This window comes from Lepus europaeus, chromosome 4 (assembly GCF_033115175.1).
Source record: "Lepus europaeus isolate LE1 chromosome 4, mLepTim1.pri, whole genome shotgun sequence".
In the NCBI taxonomy this organism is placed as follows: Eukaryota; Metazoa; Chordata; class Mammalia; order Lagomorpha; family Leporidae; genus Lepus; species Lepus europaeus.
The window spans coordinates 39,914,660-39,937,421 of NC_084830.1; the positions used below are offsets into that span (position 1 = coordinate 39,914,660).

The following is a 22,762-nucleotide window of genomic DNA, read 5'->3' on the forward strand; positions in this document are numbered from 1 at the left end:
ACCAGCACCCAGACCCCATGAATTCTCCCAGCAATTCAGGTGTCTCCTCTAGGCTGACTGCAGGCTGCATGGACACGAGCTGGCACAGCTGTTACACATGTCCAAAGTGGCACCTGCCCTCTCTCGGTTAGTTACAGGATGCCAGTGTCAGGTGGTCAGGGAGAGAGAAACGTGGCCCCTCCCCTTTTTTTCCTCTAGGTTGGCAGGTATACTGTACCCCTTAGGGGTACAAGATATACTCACGCCAGGCTCTTCCCATAGCTTGATCACCAGTGGCTTGGGCTGCTGCAATCTGGGCTCACCTCACTCCAAAGCTGAAGCTGAGGCTCTTGGCTGCTGGGGTTCTGAGTTGTGTGCATCCATACCCTCCACATAGGTCTGCAGTGTCCCTCTAATTTGCATGGAGTTTCCTCTACCATTTTCTTAACAACTCAGGGAGTGTACTCTCTTCACTTTTTTTTTTTTAAACTATCTTCCCCTAGACTAGGGTAGCAAGCTCCCTCCCTCCCTATTCTGCCATCTTTAAAACTGCTCAATTTTATATTCATAAGATTAACTCTATACTAAGAGTTCAACAAATAGTATGAAGAAAAAAAAACTGTTCCTCAACTGTCATTATACTTAGTGAAATAAGCCAGTCCTCAAAAGACAAATATTATATGTTTTCCCTGATCTGTGGTAACTAATAGAGTACCTAAAATGTAATCTATAGTAGTGAAATTGACATTTTGAGACTCGAAGATTGTTTACAGCCCTTGTCTCAACAGACTGCAATCTTTTAAAGACAAATTTTATTAATGAAAAGATCACACAAAACCAAATTTTTGTATTCAAAGTTATCTCTTTAAAAATGTGGAAAAGTTATTATTTACAACATTTTCCATACAGTACATGATAATTTTCTTTTTATGCTTTAATAGAGAGACAACTAAAAGCATCAGAAAACTTTGTTCAAGGAGTAATATGAGAAACAAAATTAAGAAAATTCCTTAATATTTTAAAGTATGTTATACAAAGTTTTTTTTGTTTCCCATCTGATTGGCACATACTATTGACCTAGTTTTTAATGTTCAGCAAAAAACTACTTAGCTGAAGAAATGAACTCTGCATAGTGTCTGAGAAAGACAGTGAACAACACAAAGTGTTTGTAGTATTCTAAATGTTGCAAACCAAAAGTGAAAGGAAAAGAATAAGCAGCTGTAAATGGTCATAATTGTATCTTGGGTGGTAATAAAACATTAGAGAAAGGAAATCAATTGCACTTGGCCTAATTTATAAAGGACTAACACTTCATCTACTCATTCTTCAGGACACTTGACTTAAAACATGGAGAAGGGTCAGTAAACTGCACAACAGTCAAAACTGGCCACTTGTTCAGTCAGCACCTTATTTCCAGTGTATAGATCTGTGAGCTTCCTGAAACAAAAATACTCCATGAAATTCACATATTTAAGATGGTAAGGTAGAAGTAAGTGGTTTTAAAATTTTTATTTAGTTGAGAGGCAGATACAGAGGGAGAGCTTTCATTTACTGGTTCACTCCCCAAATGCCTACTATGGCTGGGAGGCTAGGGCTAGAAACTCAACCCAGGTCTCCCATATGGGTGGCAGGAACCCAATATTTGAGCAATTATCACTGCCTCCTAGGGTCTCCATTGGCAGGAAGCTGGAGTCAGGAGCTGAAGCCAAGCATTGAACCCAGGTGCTCCGGTGTGGGACACAGGCATCCCAACCAGTGTCTTCATCACTAGGACAAATGCCTGCCCCCTATCTTGACACACAGAGAGAGACAGAGAGGGAGAGAGAGAGAGAGAGAGAAACAGAGGGGCAGAGAGAAGGAGGGAAGTAGAGACAGAGAGAGAGAGAGATCTTCCAATCAGTGGTTCACTTCCCAAATGGTCACAATAGCCAGGGCTGGTCCAGGTACAGTCAGGTGCCAAGAATTCCATTCTGGTCTCCTAAATGGGTGGCAGGGACCCAAGTACTTGGGCCATCTTCTGCTGCCTTCCCAGGCACATTAGCAGGGAGCTGGCTAGAAGCAAAGTAGCTGACACTCAAACCAGTCCTCTGATTTGGGATTCTGGCATAGCAAGCAGTGTCTTAACCTACTATGTCATAATGCCAGCCCCATTCCTCCAAGTGCTTTTTTTTTTTTTTTTTTAAAGCTGAATTCCTATTATAAAATCTCCTGGTGTATTAGCTATGTTTTATATTATAAAAGAATACAATTTTCCAACCTTCTTATATTCAGTGTAAAACTACCAAAGTAGTGCTAAAATACCAGAAGAGCATAATAAAATATTTGAATAGATTTTTCAGATTTTCCAAAAAAGTTCAAATATATAGAAGCTTATTTTCAAATATATATAAAAAGATACAAGAATATGCTTTAAATACTTCAGCAAAGAAAAATCTTAAACTTATATAAAAATAGTGAAATAGCACAGTTCATCCTAAAAGACTTTCAACAATAGAATCTTCATAAGTAGAAAAGGAAGATTCTTCTAGCCCCCTCCCCCCACATGATTTAAAAAACAGTAAGCTGCACATTTCTGTCTTTAGGTATGTTGTTAGCATTAACCTTTGTGGAAATGAGTTGCATTATTCTTGAAATCTACTTTTTCCAGTGTAACAGTTGGCAAAGCAGCTTTAAGTGCAAAAGAACACGGACACGGTCGTTCTTCTAAGACAGTGCTTTGGTCATCTCCAGTGTAGCAGGAATTTGCCTCCAAGTAATGCGGGAAAGCGTTTCTCAGGTATCTGAGTGACTGCCAGCTCCCTGCTCTTTTCTGACTCCTGGAACCGAGTGAACAAGCAGAGAGGTGGAACCTTTGAGGCTGCTCGGCTCTGAAGAACTGGCGAGCTGCATATTGTTGCTCTGCACTGGGCCACTGTCAGCGTCATCACTCTTTGGACTTACCCTGGATAAAAGAAAAAGTCGACACACATACATGTGAATGCACAAATATGACGTTGGATTTCTTACAACCGCTACCCATTTTTTGTAAGTTCTACCCTCAATGTGTCCACCTTTATCAGAAAATGATTAAGTAAAAATCTTTAAGTATTCTTTAGCATTTCAAAATACAAATAAAAATGCATAACATACAGGTTTCACTGACTTCAGAGACATCAGCAGGCACTACTCATGCCTAACCTAGCATGGCATCTCATGGGGGAATACAATTATAAGGCAGGTTCCTGCCCTCAGTCCAGGAAATCTTCAGTTAATGTCCCACCATGGATATTACACTGTGTAAGAGGCTGGGAACACAAAGATGAGTAAGACCTCAGCTCTGCCTGTGAGGGTTTGCAGATGTATCAAATTGTAATCCAGGTGTATGAAAACTGTTATGAGAACACAGAAAAGGTGCATTTGGGTTTGGTCATTTATGACCATCTAGGAAAATTTATTTAAAATTTTTGTGTTAACACATTAATAATATAACATACTCTTCAATGACCAGAAATTTAAAAATAATTTTACAATCATCTTTGTATAAAATGAGTCCTTTTAGACAGAACAATAATGTAGTATTAATTAAAACTTAGCCTGTATTTCAGGTGAATTTACCTAAACATTTAAACAACTCGTAACAATTACCATAAGACATGAATATTACTTTCCTATTTGACATGTATACTAATGCTCTTTTCAAAGTTAAGAATAAAAAACTATAGGCTGGTGCTGTGGACTCGTGGGTAAAGCTGCCACCTGTGTCGACGGCATCTCATATGGGCACCAGTCTGAGTCCCAGCTGCTTCACTTCCATCTAGCTCCCTGTTAGTGGCCTGGGAAAGCAGCGAAGGATGTCCCACGTGCTTGAGCCCCTGCACCCATTAGGAGACCTGGAAGAAGCTCCTGGCTCCTGGCTTTGACTTGGCCCAGTCCAAGCCGTTGTGGCCATTTGGGGAGTGAACCACCAGATGGAAGATCTATCTCTGTCTCTCCCTCTCTCTCTGTAGCTCTGCCTTTCAAATAAATAAAATAAATCATAAAAAAAGAATAAAAAATTACCAAATAGCACATTTATAGACGAAACCCAAATGTCCTTGCTTTAAGAGTAAGACATAAAATGTTTTCTTTCCAGACATGCCATGCTTTAACAAAAAGCAAGTAATGCAATATTTAAAATTATGACTTTCAATAAGAAAATGAAGTCTTACCTTCCTTCGCTCTGCACACCCTCAGACACACTGTTCTTAGCCTTCACACTGCCTGCTCGGCTTTTCTTGTCCGCCTGTTCCCCAGAGACCTTGGCACTGGCTGCTGCTGGGGAGGCAGTTTCACCACAGTCTTGTTCTCTTACTTTGGGGGTGCTTGCTCCATCTGCTCTCACCTCTCTCACTGATGCCTCTGGGGAGGTTTGGATTTCTGTCAAGGTTTCTTGTCCTAAGAAATCATGATCAGTGATTGCTACCGCAGACGTGCCATGGTTTGCTGTAGCGCCTGTGCTGGTTCCCATGGATTTGGAAATGACCTTCAGCTTATGTGAACTTGGTTTATAGTGCTTCTTTTTGTGCTTAACTTTAGAATTGTGCTTCAAGAAAAACTCACATGACTCCTGTAGTACTCTTCGACTTTCACTGATTGGACTGCAAGACAATCCAAGGAGAGGATTTACTCAATAAATTTGAAGTATTAGAATAGAATAATAGAATAGAAGCCATAAAAAGTATCACATTTGAGGAGGCTTCAAAATGTAAATGGAAAAAAAAAGAATTAAAAGATGTTTACTTCCCATGAACTTTTTGAAGCTCCTTTATATCCTATATATGCAAAAATACTCATTTGTTAAAATTAGAAATTTTCTATCATTTATGAAGTCTGATATTATAAATATTCTAAATAGATTTACATAAAGTAAAATCCTTTGTGCATATACTCTCAGTTGCTTTTCTCAATATAAACAAGAAACTGGTAAGAAATTAAGTAGGTCAAATCAGAGGATGATGGCAAGTAAAATCAAATCAGCATAAAGGGAATAGTTATATTTGTATCATAAATAAATATATCCAACATAAAAGTAAATCAGAAACAGATGATATAGAATATAATTAATGGTTTTTGTTTAAATTTAATTCTTTTCTTCTAACACTAAAGTTTGCAAGTTACATTAAGGATAGTGTGAGTATACAGGGTAATTGAAAACATTAAAGGAAAATGGAATGAGAGATGTTTATTTTGGTGTAAAAATTTTGAAATCTGTGCCTAAGGGGTTCTTTGAAAAACTCAAGAAAATTGTGTATTAAAAAACAGAGAATGGATTTTAATTTTTTTTTTTGCACCAAAGTAAACTTATCTATAAAATTCATTTTCCATGAACTTTTTGAAGCATATATATATATATATATATAGCATATATATACATAGTGCAAAAAAGTCCAGTTAAATGCAGTTTTTTTTTTTTTTTTTTTTTACAGGCAGAGTGGATAGTGAGAGAGACAGAGAGAAAGGTCTTCCTTTGCCGTTGGTTCACCCTCCAATGGCCGCTGCAGCCGGCGCATCGTGCTGATCCGATGGCAGGAGCCAGGTGCTTCTCCTGGTCTCCCATGCGGGTGCAGGGCCCAAGCACTTGGGCCATCCTCCATTGTACTCCCGGGCCATAGCAGAGAGCTGGCCTGGAAGAAGGGCAGCCGGGATAGAATCCGGCGCCCCAACCGGGACTAGAACCTGGTGTGCCAGCGCCGCCCGGCGGAGGATTAGCCTGTTAAGCCACGGCGCCAGCCAAAATGCAGTTCTTCAGACATCAAAACCATACTTGTGAAAAGAGCTACGGTTTTGAAATTTGGACCACAAAAATGTCATTAAACAAACCAGTGGGAACAATTTTAAAAACTCTATATTTCATTGTATGTATTGTATATGAATAATTATAAATAATAAAATAAATAAAAAATTAAAAAATTAAAAAAATAAATTTACTCCTAAATATAAATCTAAATTATTACACAGTATTCCAAGTTTGAATTTTTACCAACTGAGTCAGGGCAAGTAAGTGAAATTTAGGTCAGAACTGTGTAATAAAATTTATAAGTAGTAAATAATTATCACAATACATCACTTATGTTTGAACCATACTTTAGAGATCTGCTTACATATGTTTGATTCCATTTAATATTTTACCAATGACAGCAATTAAGAATACTGAATATATACTATAAACTATGGAAGGAAAATGTGCATTTTAGAAATCATTCATACAAATAGAATAGCATGTATCAAAGTCACTAAATGTCAAAGCATAGATCCTCCATGAAAAAGGTCTTAACACTTCAATTGGCAAATTCAATTGAAGTAAGAGTTGATATAAGCAAACTCAGATAGTACAATAAATTGAATAGTTATTGATATGTGATCTATTTATTTGAAAACAATGTCAGTAATTCAACAGGTTCTTACTCTCTCTTGCGATTTCTTTTAAAAAACCCAGCCCATTCTGTGCATGTCTTTTTGCTTCCAACCCAGAAGACAGGAGAGATGCCAACAATTAATGTCATCAGGTATTTTATCATAAACAAAGCCAATTCTGGTCGAGCTTTTGTTTTTGCCTACAAAAGAAATATTAACAATAAAATTTACCATACTACATTTAAAGTGAAAAGTCTATATTGTCAACATAAAACTTAAACAAAAGTTAAAATCTGTAGTCTGCTTTATTATAAAAGGTTTGAAATGATGTAATATAATAAACGGTGCTTTAATTGCAATACACTCTTTTACCTAAGTCATGAACTAAAGAACCTTGATCTGTGTATTAAAATATATGTCTAGTAAGGTAAAAATACTGAAATATACTTTAGGAATTATCTCTTAAATCCTGGCATGATTTTCTGGCATTTCCTCATATAGGTATAGCTGCCTCTTATAATTGCCAAAGTATTTATAAATATTTATCTATTTTCTCTCACCATAATCTATCAGAAAAATACATTCAAACTCATTAAAACAACATATACATATTTTATAGCCTCTATTCACTATTAATGATTATGTTCTAAAATCTGCATCCTTAGAGAAAAATAAATATCCGTAAAATGGGAAAATGTGGAAATTTCACAAAATTAAAATCAGATTTTTATTCATAAATTTTTAAATACTATTTAAAAATGTTGCACAAGTATCAATATATTACACATTCTGCGTATCTCGCTTTTAGCACTCAATGATAGTTCTGAGATTTTTATTTATCTACAAAACAGAGAAGGAGAGAGAGAGAGAGAGAGAGAGAGAAAGGAAGAGCTTTTCCATCCACGGGTTCACTCTCCAAATCTCTACAACCAAATCTCTACAGCCAGGGCTGGACCAGGTGGAGGCCAGGAGCCAAGAACTCATGTTGGATCTCTCATGTGAGTTGCAGAACCCAAGTACTTGAACTATCACCTGCTGCGTCTTAGGGTGTACATCAACATGGAGCTGGAATTGGAAATGAAGCTGAGACTTCTGAAACCCAGGCATTCTGAACCCAAGCAGCATTTTCACTCTGAAGGCAAATGCCCAAATCTTCATTCTTTTTAAAGGCCGTGCCAGGGGCTGGCACTGTGGCGGAGCAGGTAAAGCTGCAGCCTGCGGTACTGGCATCCCACATGGGTGCCGGTTCAAGTCCTGGCTGCTCTACTTCTGAACCAGCCTTCTGCTATGGCCTGGGAAAGCAGTGGAAGATGGCTCAAGTCCTTGGGCCCCTGCTCCCATGTGAGAGACCGGGAGGGAGCTCTGGGCTCCTGGCTTCAGATCAGCACAGCTCCAGTAGTTGCAGCCATCTGGGGAGTGAACCAACAGATGGAAGACCTCTCGCTCTTTTTTTCTCTCTCTCTCTCTTCTGCCTCTGCCTCTCTGTAACTGCCTTTCAAATAAATAAATAAATAAATTTTTTAAGATTTTATTTATTTATTTGAGAGGTAGAGTTCCAGACAGTGAGAGGGAGAGACAGAAAGGTCTTCCTTCTGCTGGTTCACTCCCCAAATGACCACAACGGTTGGAAATGCGCTGATGTGAAGCCAGGAGCCAGGTGCTTCCTTCCAGTCTCCCATGCAGGTGCAGGGGCCTAAGCACTTGGGCCATCTTTTCCTGCTTTGCCAGGCCACATTAGAGAGCTGGATCAGAAGAGTAGCCAGGACTAGAACTGGTGCTCATATGGGATGCTGGCACCACAGGCGGAGGATTAACCTACTGCACCACAGTGCCAACTATAAATAAATAAATCTTAAAAAAAAAAAAGGCTGCTCTGTTGTATGGATGAACCATAACTTATCCAACTACTTGTATTAATGGATAAGTAAGCTATTTTGCAAATAATGTTACAATGACTATCTTTGTATTACACAATGTATTATGTATTACATAATTTTTCACATTTGTGAGCACATCTGTCTAAAATTCACAGAAAGGCAGAATCATAGTATATGCATTTAAAATCTGAGACATACTGTCAAATTGCTTCTTGCAAAAGGTTGAACAAATTGAAATTCTTGATAGCAAAATGTGAGAATGCATATTTTGCCAGTTTCACCAGCACAGAGGTGATAAAACCTTCAGATGTTTGTTAAGTCATACATAGGGGGTATAAATTAATTTAATAAACATTTCCTACTGTAGTATTTTTCACATTTTAAGAATGCTTTTTAATTTTTCTATTTCATGAATACTCTTATCTTTTTCACATTTTTATATCAGATTGTTGTTTTCCTTACTGATTTGTATGAACGCTATAAATAGCCTTTCAATTACAACATAATATGCACATAAATGTCTCAGCTTGTTTCAATTTTGACAATGGGTTTTTTTAATTTATTTTTGCCATGGAGTATATCAGGCAATGTTTTCTTTTATAGTTCCTGAATTGGATGTCATTCTTATAAATTCTTTTTCCACTTGAGGAATATAATTTTCTCATTCTATGTTCTATTCTTTCTTACAGGAAACATAACTTTAAAAATAAAGCTCTTTGAAATGAAAATGAATCTCGATGTGAATGGAAGGGGAGAAGGAGTGAGACAGGGGAGGGTTGCGGATGGGAGGGAAGTTATGGGGGGGGGTGGGAAGCCATTGTAATCCATAAGCTGTACTTTGGAAATTTGGAAATTTATATTCATTAAATAAAAGTTAAAAAAAATAAAAATAAAAATAAAAATAAAGCTCTTTAACTTTTTTTTTTTTTGAGAAACATTGGTATAGAGTTGTGATTCCCAATTTAAACACATCAGAATAATTAGCTTCTTCTTTTTTTTTTTTTTTTTTTTGACAGGTGGAGTTATAGACAGTGAGAGAGAGAGAGAGACAGAGAGAAAGGTCTTCCTTCCGTTGGTTCACCCCCCAGGTGGCCGCTATGGCTGGAGCTGTGCCCATCTGAAGCCAGGAGCCAGGTGCTTCTTCCTGGTCTCCTACATGGGTGCAGGAGCCCAAGCACTTGGTCCATCCTCCACTGCCCTCCCGGGCCATGGCAGAGAGCTGGACTGGAAGAGGAGCAACTGGGACTAGAACATGGCGCCCATATGGGATGCCGGCGCCGCAGGCGGAGGATTAACCAAGGTAGCCATGACACCGGCCCCAGCTCTTTAACTTTTGAGCAGTATGTAATAGTAGTCCTCCCCCACATTTGTCTAAAGGTCTGAGGAATCTAGGAGATACTCAACACAGCAGCTTCACTCTAAGACATGGCTGCCTTAGTCAGTATGTAGTAAAAGCAGACTGTGGACAGCATGCAAGGCAAGTAGCACTTTTATCCCCACACAGCAGGCTAACATATAGGATCCACCATGGTATAAAGCAGTGAATTTCTAGGATATATAATACAGACTGTGATAGTTCTCATGTTTAATGTAGTTAATATCATACCTATTAAACACAAAAAATTTCTATTAGAAAAATCTCAACTAAAATGCTTTAAGAAATGTCATAGTTTCAGAAGTCTGGTGTTTTGAATCTTAGAAATATCAGCTTTATACTAATCATAAGCATCAAAAACATATGAAACCTACTTCATTTTAATTGCTTTTATCAGCTTAGAAATGATAGGATAGGTTAGGTAAAAATTAAATTGTCTATTGTAAGTATTTCCAGTGCAAAATGTTGCAAGATAATATGGTTAAATTAAATTCATCCAAAAAAGGATTTCCTCTACTAATGGAAGAATGAAAAAACAATCTTCAGTTCAGCAGAAGTCACTCCTCTTTCTCCCTCTGGCAAGGAGTGTCCTTCTACTCTCTTCTTCACTATTATCAATCTGCTTTTGCAACCCAATTTAATCTTGAAAACGATAGTTAAAGGAGGCACCATAATATAGTAACTGAAGCTAAAGCTTGAGGAACGAATGCTTAGGACGCTTGTCACAGCTTCAGCTGGTGCAGAAGGAACCACTCCCAATGTCTGTTTCATTATAGTTCTCAGCTAAAATAAAAATTTTTGCCCATGACTAATAAGTATATTTCCAGGGAACATTTTTGACATTAAAAGTAAAGAGTGATATAATCCACATGACAGCTTTTACCTGATAGGGACAAGGAATATGGTACTGACGACAATGATCGGACACCCACGTTATCTCCCAGGTGATCCTGTTCACTTGTTCATACACATAACATCCAAGGAGTGTCACTAATGGCACAAGATACAGGCCACTGAAGACCCCAATTCGAATCATAAATTTCTTTAGTTTCTCTTGGTTCCGGCCATCATGTTGTATAACCTGTCGCACATGATTTAAGGAAATAATACCAGCTAAAAGAAGAGACAGCCCAACAAACACACAAAGGCACAGTGGCAAGAGTACAAAGTAGCGAGAAGCATCCAGATCATACAGGCCAACAAAGCAAACCCCACTAATGTTGTCTCCTTCAACCTTGTTCATTGCAAGAAGCATAACAGTCAGAAAACCTGGTATTCCCCAGGCAACAGCGTGAAACCACACTGCTTTTTGTTCAATGGCTTCACAACTCCATTTTCGTCCTGCTGCTAAGAACCAAGTAATGGTCAGAATCACCCACCACACGGTGCCAGCCATTGTGAAAAAATACAGAAACATAAACAAAACGGTGCAAGCCTTATTTTGAGAGCCTAGGACAACTGTGTCACCAAGTTCCAGCTTCTCATCCGCCTTGTTACAGGCTGTGTTATTGCCCAGCAGAAATCCAATAAAGTATATAAGAGATACAATGCTGTAACAGACAGAATAATATATAATTGGTCTCTCTGGGTATCTGAATCTCTTGACATCAATTAAAAAAGTAAGGAATGTGAACAGAGTTGCACAAAGACAAAATATTGAAACTATTCCAATAAAACTTTTAGCAAACTCCAGCTCATCGCTTTTAAAATACATGTTGGGGCATGGAGGTGCACATTGGTCAATTCCCAGAAACTTGTATCCTTGTCCCCCAGAAGTCTTAAGATGTCTTGGACACCAAAACCCAATGTCTCTTTGAACTTGCTCTGTTTTCTTCTGAGGACCAAGAAACTCTGTGTGTGGATCGAAAGTTACAGGAACAGTCTCATCGCAGTATTGTAATCTGTAAAGATAACAAATTAAATACATGAAGTCAACAATTTTATTGATCCATTATTTTAATGCTATGCTTTCTAACCATAAAACATTATCTTATGTAATCATAATTGTTGGAAAGAAATACAAAACTAAATAGATTATAGGCTAAAAGAATTGGGTAGAAAGTTTTGAATTTCACTAAAATCTTGTGGCTGTTAATAAGGCTCCAACACACTAATATATATGTATATTATAAGTACAAGGCAGGTGAGCATGAAAATCCACTGAGGAAAAATTAGTGAAGTAATAATTTTAAGAGATTTTGTTTATTTAATTAAAAGGCACAGTTTGAGACAGAGAGGGAGAGACACAGACAGAGAGATCTTCCATCTGCTGTTCACTCCCCAAATGGCCTTATTGGCCAGGGCTGGGCCAGGTCAAAGCCAGGAGCCTGAAATTCTATCTGGGTCTCTCATTTTGTTAGCAAGGCACAAATACTTGGGCCATCATCCGCTGCCTTCCAAGATACATTAGCAGGGACCTGGATTAGAAGTGGAGCAGCTGAGACTCAAAGCAGCACTTATTTGGGAAGCCGGCATCACAGGCAGCAGCTTAACCTGCTGTGCTACAACACTGGCCCTGAATTAAAAAATTTTAATTAATTTCTGCTTTTAAAACTAAATATTGGGGGCTGGTGCTGTGGCACAGCTGGTTAAAGCCCTGGCCTGAAGTACCAGCATCCCATATGGGCACCAGTTCTAGTTCTGCCTGTTCCTATTCCAATCCAGCTCTCTGCTATGGTCTAGGATAGCAGTGGAAAATGGCCCAAGTTCTTGGGCCCCTGCACCCACGTGGGAGACCTAGAAGGAGTTCCTGGCTCTTGGCTTCGGATCGGTGCAGCTCTAGCTGTTGTGGCCATCTGGGGAGTGAACCAGCAGATGAAAGACCTCTCTCTCTGTCTCTACCTCTCTCTGTAACTCTTTCAAATAAATAAAATAAACCTTAAAAAAAAAAAAAAGAAAAGAAAAAAACAAAAACTAAATACTGGGGCCGGTACTGTGGCTGCAGTGGGTTAAAGCCCCAGCATGTAGCACTGGCATCCCATATGGGCACTGGTTCCAGTCCTGGCTGCTCCTCTTCTGATCCAGCTCCCTGCTAATGTGCCTAGGAAAGCAGTGGCGAATGGCCCAAGTGCTTGGGCCCCTGCAACCATGTAGGAGACCGGGAAGAAGCTCCTGGCTCCTGGCTTCGGATCAGCTCAGCTCCAGCGATTGTGGCCATTTGGAGAACCACTCAATGGAAGACCCCTTCTCTCACTTTGTCTCTACCTCTCCCTGTATCTCTGTCTTTCAAATAAATAAATCTTTAAAAACAACAACAACTAAATACTGGGGCTGGTGCTGTGGCGCAGTGGGTTAAGTTGCCTGTGATGCTGGCACGCCATACAGGCACCTGTTCAAATTCCAGCTGCTCCACTTCAGATTCGGCTCCTTGCTAATGTGCCTGGGAAAACAGCAGAAAATGGCCAAGTCCTTGGGACCCTGCACCCACGTGGGAAACTCAAGATTTAGCTCCAGGCTCCTGGCTCCTGCCTAGCCCAGCCCTGGCTGTTGCAGCCATTTGTGGAATGAACCAGCAGAAGGAAGATTTCTCTCTCTTCTCTCTCTTTCTAACTCTTTCAATTAAATTAAAAACAAAAACAAAAACAAAACAAAAATAACAGCTAAATACTTGGGCACTGGTGTTGTGGTGCAGAGAGTTAAGCCACCACCTGGAATTCCAGCACACCATCGGCATACTGGTTCAAGTCCTAGCTGTTCTGCTTCTAATCCAGCTTCCTGCTACTGTGCCTGGGAAGGTAGCAGAATATGGCCCATATACCTTGACTCCTGCCACCCATATGAGAGATGCAGACAGAGCTCCTGGCTTCAGCCTGGCCCAGCCTGGGTCATCATGGTCATTTGGCAAGTAAACCAGCAGATGGAAGATCTCTCTGTTACTCTGCCTTTCAAATAAATAAGTATTTTTTTTTTAAAAAAAAAGACTAAATACCTATGAAAGAATTTTTTTCTGAATTGGTAGTCTATAGACAGAGTACTGGCATGTCTGTTTACAGTGTTTGAGATGTAAGCTTTGGAGAAATTTACTTTTTTCTTAGATTTATTTTCTTGAAAGACAGAATGAGAGTGAGGAAGACAGAGAGAGAGACACACACACACAGAAAGAGAGAAAGAGAGAAAGAGAGAGAGAGAGAGAGAGGATAATCTTCTATCTGTTGCTTCACTTCTCAAATGGTCACAATGGTAGGGACTTGGACAGCTCAAATCCTGGAGCCTCAGCTCCACCCAGGTCTCTCAGGTGGGTACAGGGGCCAAAACACCCGGGTCATCTTCCACTGCTTTTCCAGGCACATTAGCAGGGACCTGGGTTGGAAGTGGAGCAGCTGAGACTCAATCCAGCACTCTGACATGGGATGCCAATGTCACAGGCACCAGCTTACTCTGCTGTGCCACAACGCTGGAGCCCCTCTTTTAATTTCTGATACCCATAAGCAAAATACAGCAATCACATGACCTAAGTGATGACAACTAAAATGACTGAGATGAGATCTTTCCGCTGATGGACAGCACAGCATTCTTCAAAAAAGTCAAGGATACATGGAGAGGGAGCCTAAGGATCAGCCTAACCCACACCCCCGATCTGTTTAGGTTTGGCTGTTTTCCTCAGGCCACTCAGTCATGGGTGATCCACAGGAAAATTTCTGTCTTGAGCAGAACTTTATCTCTGAGTCAAGTTTCTTTACTCTGGTATTTTGGAACACCAATATGGCTTTAAAAGTAATGGGGGGGGGGTGCTTAAGGAGAAAGCACTTTAAATATGCCTTAACATATCTTAGATTAAAAAAATGAAATATATGACCATAAAATTTATATGTATGTATTTAATAGCTTTACTAAAACATCATATATATCAGTTTTGCTTTAAATCTTTCTAAATAAAGCAACAGAACAATCCAGATTCAGCTGGCACCCCTTTCTGGTGCTATGCCCTTCTCTCTCTTCTCAGATGTTTTCATGACTAGAAATTCAATTTTTATTCTTCTCAAACATCTAAAAGTATTTTTATTATACTATTTACTAAGTATAACTGTATATAATACCATTTCACACCTTTTGAGCTTCATATAAATGATGTCATTCCATAATTTCTTTTAAACTCAACACTATATTTTTTAGATTTATCCATCTTGACCGATGTGGGTCAACTGCACCATTTTATCAGCTGTGGCAGTAGTATAGTGTGTAAGTGCATGGCCATCCACTAACTGCTCTTCTACTGTGAACTTCTGGACTCTTCTCATTAAAAAATCAGGATAGTGCTACAGTCAATTTTCTTGTTTATGACTCCTTACTTGTGTTAGAGATCTTATAGACAGATATTTTTTAGGATGTAAGGTATGAGTATTTACAACTTTATATTATTCAACTGAAACTGAAAATGATTATGCATCTACCAGAAGTGTACGAGTTCCACAGAAGTTCTGCAGTATCTTTAGTCTTGAAATAAAAAACCAAAAGTCTAGCCAGCTTCCTTCCCCAATTTATACATTATCGTATTATACCAGTAGAATATTTAAAATTACAAGGCACCAATATCTAGAAAACAGGAAATAAAAGTAATAAATATTGATGTGTAAAGCTTATTGAATTGATAATAAAGTTCATTCATGATATAACTGTGCTTAAAATCCAATTTTTTTTTTTTTTGACAGGCAGAGTGGACAGTGAGAGAGAGAGACAGAGAGAAAGGTCTTCCTTTTTGCCGTTGGTTCACCCTCCAATGGCCGCTGCGGCTGGCGCATCTCGCTGATCCGAAGCCAGGAGCCAGGTGCTTCTCCTGGTCTCACATGCAGGTGCAGGGCCCAAGCACTTGGGCCATCCTCCACTGCCTTCCCGGGCCATAGCAGAGAGCTGGCCTGGAAGAGGGGCAACCGGGATAGAATCTGGCGCCCCAACCGGGACTAGAACCTGGTGTGCCGGCGCCGCAAGGCGGAGGATTAGCCTATTAAGCCATGGCGCTGGCCGAAAATCCAATTTTTCAATATGAACTCTAATGGTAATTGATCAAGCCAATCATTATTTATTATTTTTATTCATTATCAAAGAAAGGCTCAAACTTGAGAGATAGTAGGGGCCTGGTGCTGTGGTATAGTGGGTAAAGCTGCTGCCTGCAGTGCCAACATCTCATAGGGACACTGGTTCTAGTCCTGGCTGCTCCACTTCCGATCCAGCTCTCTGCTATGGCCTGGGAAAGCAGTAGAAGATGGCCCAAGTCCTTGTGCCCCTGCTCCCATGTGAGACCCGGAGGAAGCTCCTGGCTCCTGGCTTCAGATCAGCACAGCTCTGGCTATTGTGGCCAATTGGGTAGTGAACCATCGGATGGAAGACCTCTCTCTTTCTCTCTGCCTCTCCTCTCTCTGTGTAACTCTGTCTTCAAATAAATAAATAAATAAATCTGAGATTTTTATATCCAATAAAGACAAACTGTCTTGCAAAATATTACACTAATACTGATAAGATATATGAAAATATACATTGTTGGCATCTTGACCTTAAAACAGAATATTTCATGTTGTTAGAACATATGCTAATTTAGCCCATTTGCATTATTTTTGTTTTGAAATTCACTTATTAATTTAAAAACCTGTCACAGTAAAGTGGGTAAGGGGTTGAAATGCCTGCTGACATATCACTTCAGGAGGGAATGTTATTAAAGCAAGACAGGTATACCTTTGTGGGGTGAGGAGTTTGACTACCATAACAAAGACAGGAACATGAGGAAAAGAAAAAATTGTAAGGGAAAGTGCTAAGATTCCATAGGCTCTCAGGAGGTATGGTGATATGCATTGCGTGGGAAAACAAGTGAGAAAAGGGCAGGAACGCGACAGGGCATCATGAGAAGGATTAAGCTACTGGCAAACTGTCCAAGCATGGCTTGAGCTAGAAGTGCAAAGAAAGCAAGCCCAGTTTGTCACAAAACTTCCTCAGAGCCTGTGCTCTGAGGAAACTATGAATGCACAAGACATGCACCCTGGGAGGCAGCTGATGAAGGCTCAAGTACTTGAGGCCCTGCCACCCACATGAGAGACCCAGACTGAGTTTTGAGCTCCTGTCTTTGGCCAGGCCTAGCTCTGGTGGTTAGAGGTATTTGCGTAGTGAACCAGCGAATGAAGTTCTCTCTCTCTCTCTCCCTCTCTCTCTCTCTCTTTTAGCCTGCCTTTCAAATAAATAAAAATAAGCTTAAAAAAAAAAAAAAAGACTGAATGCACCTTTTTAATCTCGCTGTGAAGGCAAAGGCATTCTCTGAACACCCAAGTGCTTGATGTGTGCCAGAACCACACAGTTCTACTGTCTTCATGTTTTCACCACAAAGCTAAATGTGTTAAACTTTCTACTCTGCTAGGAACTGTTCAATGAGCTAGAATTGAGGTTTTAATCAGAAGTTCCCCCTTTCTCTCTGTGCATTTTTAGTAAAATAAGATGCCACAAAAACCTAAAGGAAACAAGAATAAAACTATTCTATGAGCCATTAACATTATATCATTTAAAAAACTTTTCAAATTTTTAAAAAAATTTATTTTGTTTCTTTGAAAGGCAAAGAGAGAGTTACAAAGAGAAAGGGAGAGACAGATCTTCCATCTACTGGTTCATTTCCCAAATGTTTGCATCAAAAGTGGAGTAGCCAGGATTCAAACCAGCACCCACATGGGATCCAGCACTGCAGGTTGTAGCTTAATCCATTATGCCACAATGCCAGCCTCATATGTAACATTTATAAGGGAACACTTATGGATTTGCTTTACAATACTGGAATACATATTAATATAGGGTTTACATAATTTAGAAATAGATTTTACTTTTAAATTCAATGTATCAATTATTCTCAAACATGAAATAAATTTTATTTGGCTAAATTACAAGAAAATATGCATCAATTTCCCAACAAAGATCAAGATTTCAAAAGAGTCAAGAATGGCAACGTAGATGCCAGTGTAAATTTTAAGTTGTTAACTCTCCCAATTTGAAATTGAGTAGGAAATCCCATAAAAAAAGAAAAAGATATTTTTTTCTATATGTCTTATCTCCTAACATAAATACAACTTTTTTATTTCATTGTCTCTCTCCCCCCCTAGAAATGCAAGATCCCCAGTTTTGGAAAATTTTGCCTATTATATCTTTAGTGGCTAGAACTGTCCTAACACAAAGTATAATGGCAGTATGTGATTTGTTGAATGAGTTACCAGTTTTCTCTCCTCTCCTTCTGCTGTCCTTATCCTTGGTGACTTGACCATCATGTGGATGACCCATGGATACTTTGGCTTCTCAACTCCTTAACCTCCTCATCTCCAAAGACTATCCCTAACCTACTCTGACCACCTGCAATCATGGACACAAAGAACCCGACCCCAACCTATCAGTGCACACTAGCTCCAAAACCAACCACAGCATCCTGCCTTTGTTCTGCAAGCTCCTATCCTGTGTCTCTAAAAAACAAATATTTTATTGGGATTTCTTCTAGCCCGTCCCCACGCTTCAGTCCTTTTCTGTCTTTTGCTCCTCACCCATTTTGACTTTAATGGGTTGTCACTTAGTAGCATCCTTCTTACTATCCTTCATTTTAAAACTGTTCCTTTATCTGACAAACCCCAACCACAGACAAACCCAACTACATGTTTCTTCTGTATGTAACTTAGCCCCAGGCATTCTACTATTGCTAGAGAAAGTCTCAATGGGTCAGATGAGATCCATTACAAATTCAGAAACACCTCCCTGACTTAAAATGTTAGGAAGACTCTCTGGTCTACTCACTCTCGCTCTCTCTATAACCGCAACTTCTTTTTCTCTTTCTACTTCACAAGGGAAATAGAAGCCATTGGAAGGGAACTCTGCAACAACCCTTACCAAACATACAGACCTACCATTATCCACAGCCATCCAGCCATCCTATTCTCTTTCCTGCTGTTAAAATGGAGGCTCTTCCTATCGATGGCCCACATTTCTCTGTGCTTGGAAATCCTATCTCCTCATCAGAAAGCTTCTAGTGTTGATTGTCTCTTCTACTTCATATATGCTCAGCTCTTCCTTGTTCTTAGCAGTTCTTAAAGTCATCAGTTCTTCCCCATTAAAAGCAAATCCTTTCCCATTAAACCCATAGAACTCCTATCAGTTCTTAGTTATTGGCCATTAAAATACAATCTCCCTGGCGCAAGCCTTTACCCTGATGGTTAAGATACTGGTTGAAATGCCTGTGTCCTTTGGGGCCCACGCTGTGCTGTGGCGTGGCGCAGCAGGTTAACGCCCTGGCCTGAAGTGCAGGCATCCCATATGAGTGCCAGTTTGAGTCCCGGCTGCTCCACTTCTGATCCAGCTCTCTGATGTGGCCTGGGAAAGCAGTGGAAGATGGCCCAAGTCCTTGGGCCCCTGCACACACGTGAGAGACCCCGAAGAAGCTCCTGGCTCCTGGCTTCGGATTGGTGCAACTGCAGCCATTGTGGCCAATTGGGGAGTGAACCATCGGATAGAAGATCTCTCTCTACCTCTCCTTTCCCTGTATAATTCTGCCTTCCAAATAAATAAATAAATCTTAAAAAAGAAGAAAAAAGAATGCCTGTACCCCGTACTGGAGTCCCCTACCCAGCTCTGGCTCCTGACTCCAGCTTCCTATTAATGCACACTCGGGGAGACAGTGGTGATGGTTGAAGTAGCTGGGTTTTTGCCATCCCCGTGGGAGACCCAGATTGAGTTCCTGGCTCCCAGCCTCAGCCTGGCTCAGCTGCAGCCTTGTGCAGCATTCAGAGAGTTAGCCTCTGTCTTTCCCTCTCTCTCTCCCTCTCTGTGTCTCTTTGCCTCCCAAAAAACAAACCATTTCCATGACCCTCCCCTTCTCTTCCTCTTTTATAACCAAATTTCCTGAGAATTATCCATGTGTCTTGTTTCATTTTCCACTCACTCCTTCACTCTTTGTCCCAATTACTTCAGTGAAATACGAGGCAATAATGACCTTTTCAACAGGCAGCATCAGATACTTCCTCTGCCTTCAGTACCCTTTTCCCTTCTGGACACACATTTCCCATTTTCCCAATTCAGTTGTAACCACATGACTGATACCTTGGCAACAGGAATGTGAATGAGAAAAGTATGATACTCCCAGTCTGAAGCAGTTAATAAGAAGTATGAGTTTATTTTGCCTTCTCTCTTGCCCATCTACATGGTTGTCACAGGTGCAAAATGGAAGGTGTCTAGATTCCAGAGGTACATGGCCAAATACAGCTGCCCAATCCTCATTAGGCTGTGACATTGGGCCAGGCTCTACAGAGAAGCTAACAGGACCATGCCACCTACTCCAATTTTAAAATGCTTCACTTCTCATTGCATTTAGCATAAAAGCAGGCAAGACAGGTTCTGAATGGTCTGACTGCTACTTCTCTCCTTCCTTATTTTGTACCACATTCTTTCTTAGCCTCAGCATGCTAGTCACACTGGCTTTCTCATTCCCAGAATATGGCAACCTTCTTGTTGCCACAGGGTCTGAACAAGCTACTCCCACTGTCACAAATGCTCTTTCCTCCCCTTGCTATCTAGTTACCTCTGTCTTACCCTTCATACCTAGGCTCAATTGTCATCTCCTTTCCTTTTCCCAGTTTAGGTCAAAGGCACCACCACATGTTCTCACAGAACTATGCACCTGTCCTTTGCTGCAGAGCAATCATAATTTTACATTTATTTGCATAGTGATTTGACTACTATCTGTTCCTCTCACCTGTCAGTTCTATGAGTAAGAACCAGGTCTGTGTTTTACTCACTACTGTGTCCACAACACTTACCACTATAGTGCCTGGCACGTATTAGTGTGGAATAAACATTTGTTGAATTACATACTGAGAACCTGTCACTAACATTCTAAAGAGCTAACACCAATATTAAAATATTACTAGGAATATTTAGTGAAAAATACAGTTTACCTGTTACACTCGAGTTCCTCTGGCCATCGGATCCCAAAAGTGTCAATCAATTTTCTGCAATCTGAATATACTTTCTCACAAAACTTACGACAAGGTGGAATCACATGAATTTGCTCTGTACAGGTTGGTATAAAAGCTTTGCAAAGGAAAGTTTCAACATTTGGTGAACATTCCAGATTTGCAAGAGGAAGAAAATGCTATTAGGGAAAACAGACAAGGTTAGAAAACATTTTAATAAAAAGTGAATGAAATTAGTTAATTTACTGTTTAAGGTATATACTTTATCACTATACTATATTTAAAGAATCTTTAAATCTCCCTCTCACTATAACCAAATTTTGAGGAAGCAACTTTAGTCTATTAGACCTATGATTTTTTCATACACAATGGACTACTATTATTTTATTCAATTACACACACACATTTTTTTTCAAGATGACATATCCTAGCTTTCTGCTGGCTATTACTTTTCTGATTCTTTTCTACTCTTCCACTGTACAAATTGAAATGCTCCAAGGCTCAGTCCTCAGACCTCTCTTCTCTATCTATGGCTTCCATCCTTGCTGTGAACCCTAGACTTGAATGAACATTTGATTCCTGGACAACTCCACTTGTCTGTCAATAGGCACCTCAAATCAAACATATCCCAAAAACTAGAATGTAAATTCCATGAGGAAAGGGACTTGTCTATTTTGTTCAACACTGTATCTCCAATGTCTAGAAGAAAAGTGTCTGCTACTTAGTGATTTCTCTATATTTACTGAATAAATAAATCCCCCAAACAATGAATGAACAAGGATAAGACATATCAATAAAAAATTTGAATATCAGAATAAATAGATTATAAATGCTCCCACAGAGGCAGAAAACAGGATATAAGCAAAGACATTAAATTTTGAATATTTAATAATATTAGATGCTAAAGACAATGAAGAAATAACTCTAAAATTCTGAAAGAAAGTTACTTTCAACCTAGAATTTTGTTCTATTCTATTCTATTTTAAAAAGGATAAAGCAATGGCATTTTTGGCTCTATGAGAAACAATTTTAACTTTCAGGTTTCTCTTCTTACGAAACAATTAGAAAATACAACATTGAGGAATATATGAATAAACCAGGAAGGAACATAATATGGGACTCAGGATTAATTGATCCAACATTGAAAAATAAGAAGATCAATGGTCTGCATGACAGCCGTGAGTCTAGCCCAGAAAGCACTCCGGGTGCACGAGTTGGGACAGATGGCTGATGCAGAAGCTCTGCAGGGCATGGAGAAGGGGCCTGCTGCCAGTGGCTGATGAGTCTCTTGGGACATCTGGAAAAAAACAGCCATAGTTTCACAAAAAGCAAAGCAAGGAAGGAAAAATATAACTATTACATTAACTGTGGTGGGGGTCTGAGGAAATAAATGTAATCAAAATATACTGCTGGACCCAGCAGTGAACAACATTTAGTATTCCTAACTGAACTACTGATTTATTAGGAGGTTATAAGGAGAAATGGAAGTGGTGGAGTAAGAAAAACAAATTATCATCTACCAAGGAAAAAATAAACAGACACTATCTGAAGCTCTAAACTGATGAGGCAATAAATTAAAAAGTAACCATATCAGCTAGAAGATGGCCTATCTACCAGAAGAGCACCTGCAAGAGTTCAAAGCCACTGTCTCTGAGAAGAAGGACTTCAATGGGGGCAGAGAATGGTAGGCAAGGATTGTTGCTTTCCTGTTAAAAGCCATTAAGTATTGAGGGTTTTTTTCCCCAGCTTTATTCCAGTATAATTGATTGTGCTAAGTGGAGTATGCATAAAGTGTACAATTTGGTAAGCCTGAAGTTATTACCTTTATCAAGGTAGTAAAAGTTTCTTCTAGCCCCTTCGTAATCCCTCCTTCCCATCCATCCTCCTTCATATCCCCTCATTTACCTCCCTCCCTTGGAAACCATGATATACTTCCTGTCACTACAGAGTATTTTCCACAATTTTATATAAGTGGAATCAGATAGTAGCCTGCCTGCCTTCCTGTCTCCCTCTTTTCCTCCCTCCTTCCCTCCTTCTCTCCTTCCCTCCCTCCCTTCCTTCCTTTCTTCTTTTACTCAGCTTCTTATTTTCTAGAAAATAAAAAGAAGGAATGAAGATGTCTACTTTGAGTAGTATGGTCAACTAAATATCTTATAACATAAAACATTCAGATTTTGGATATACTGCAATAAATACACTTTAAAATACATTGTAATGCATGGTATGCACCTAATTAAGATCAC

General features: G+C 39.5%; 1 protein-coding gene across 2 annotated transcripts in view; it reads right to left on the reverse strand.

Moving 5' to 3' along the window:
- Positions 1 to 844: 844 nt before the first annotated feature.
- FZD6 (frizzled class receptor 6) overlaps positions 845 to 22,762 on the reverse strand; it is a 34,385-nt gene continuing 12,467 nt past the window's right edge. For both annotated transcript variants that reach the window (XM_062188151.1, XM_062188150.1), the window contains exons 3-7: positions 20,502 to 20,698; positions 10,487 to 11,504; positions 6,403 to 6,551; positions 4,167 to 4,595; positions 845 to 2,920 (exon numbers count right to left, since the gene is read on the reverse strand). In XM_062188151.1, the coding sequence (XP_062044135.1) occupies positions 2,752 to 2,920; positions 4,167 to 4,595; positions 6,403 to 6,551; positions 10,487 to 11,504; positions 20,502 to 20,698 (1,962 nt within the window). In that variant the 3' untranslated portion in view covers positions 845 to 2,751. The remainder of the gene's footprint in view (positions 2,921 to 4,166; positions 4,596 to 6,402; positions 6,552 to 10,486; positions 11,505 to 20,501; positions 20,699 to 22,762) is intronic.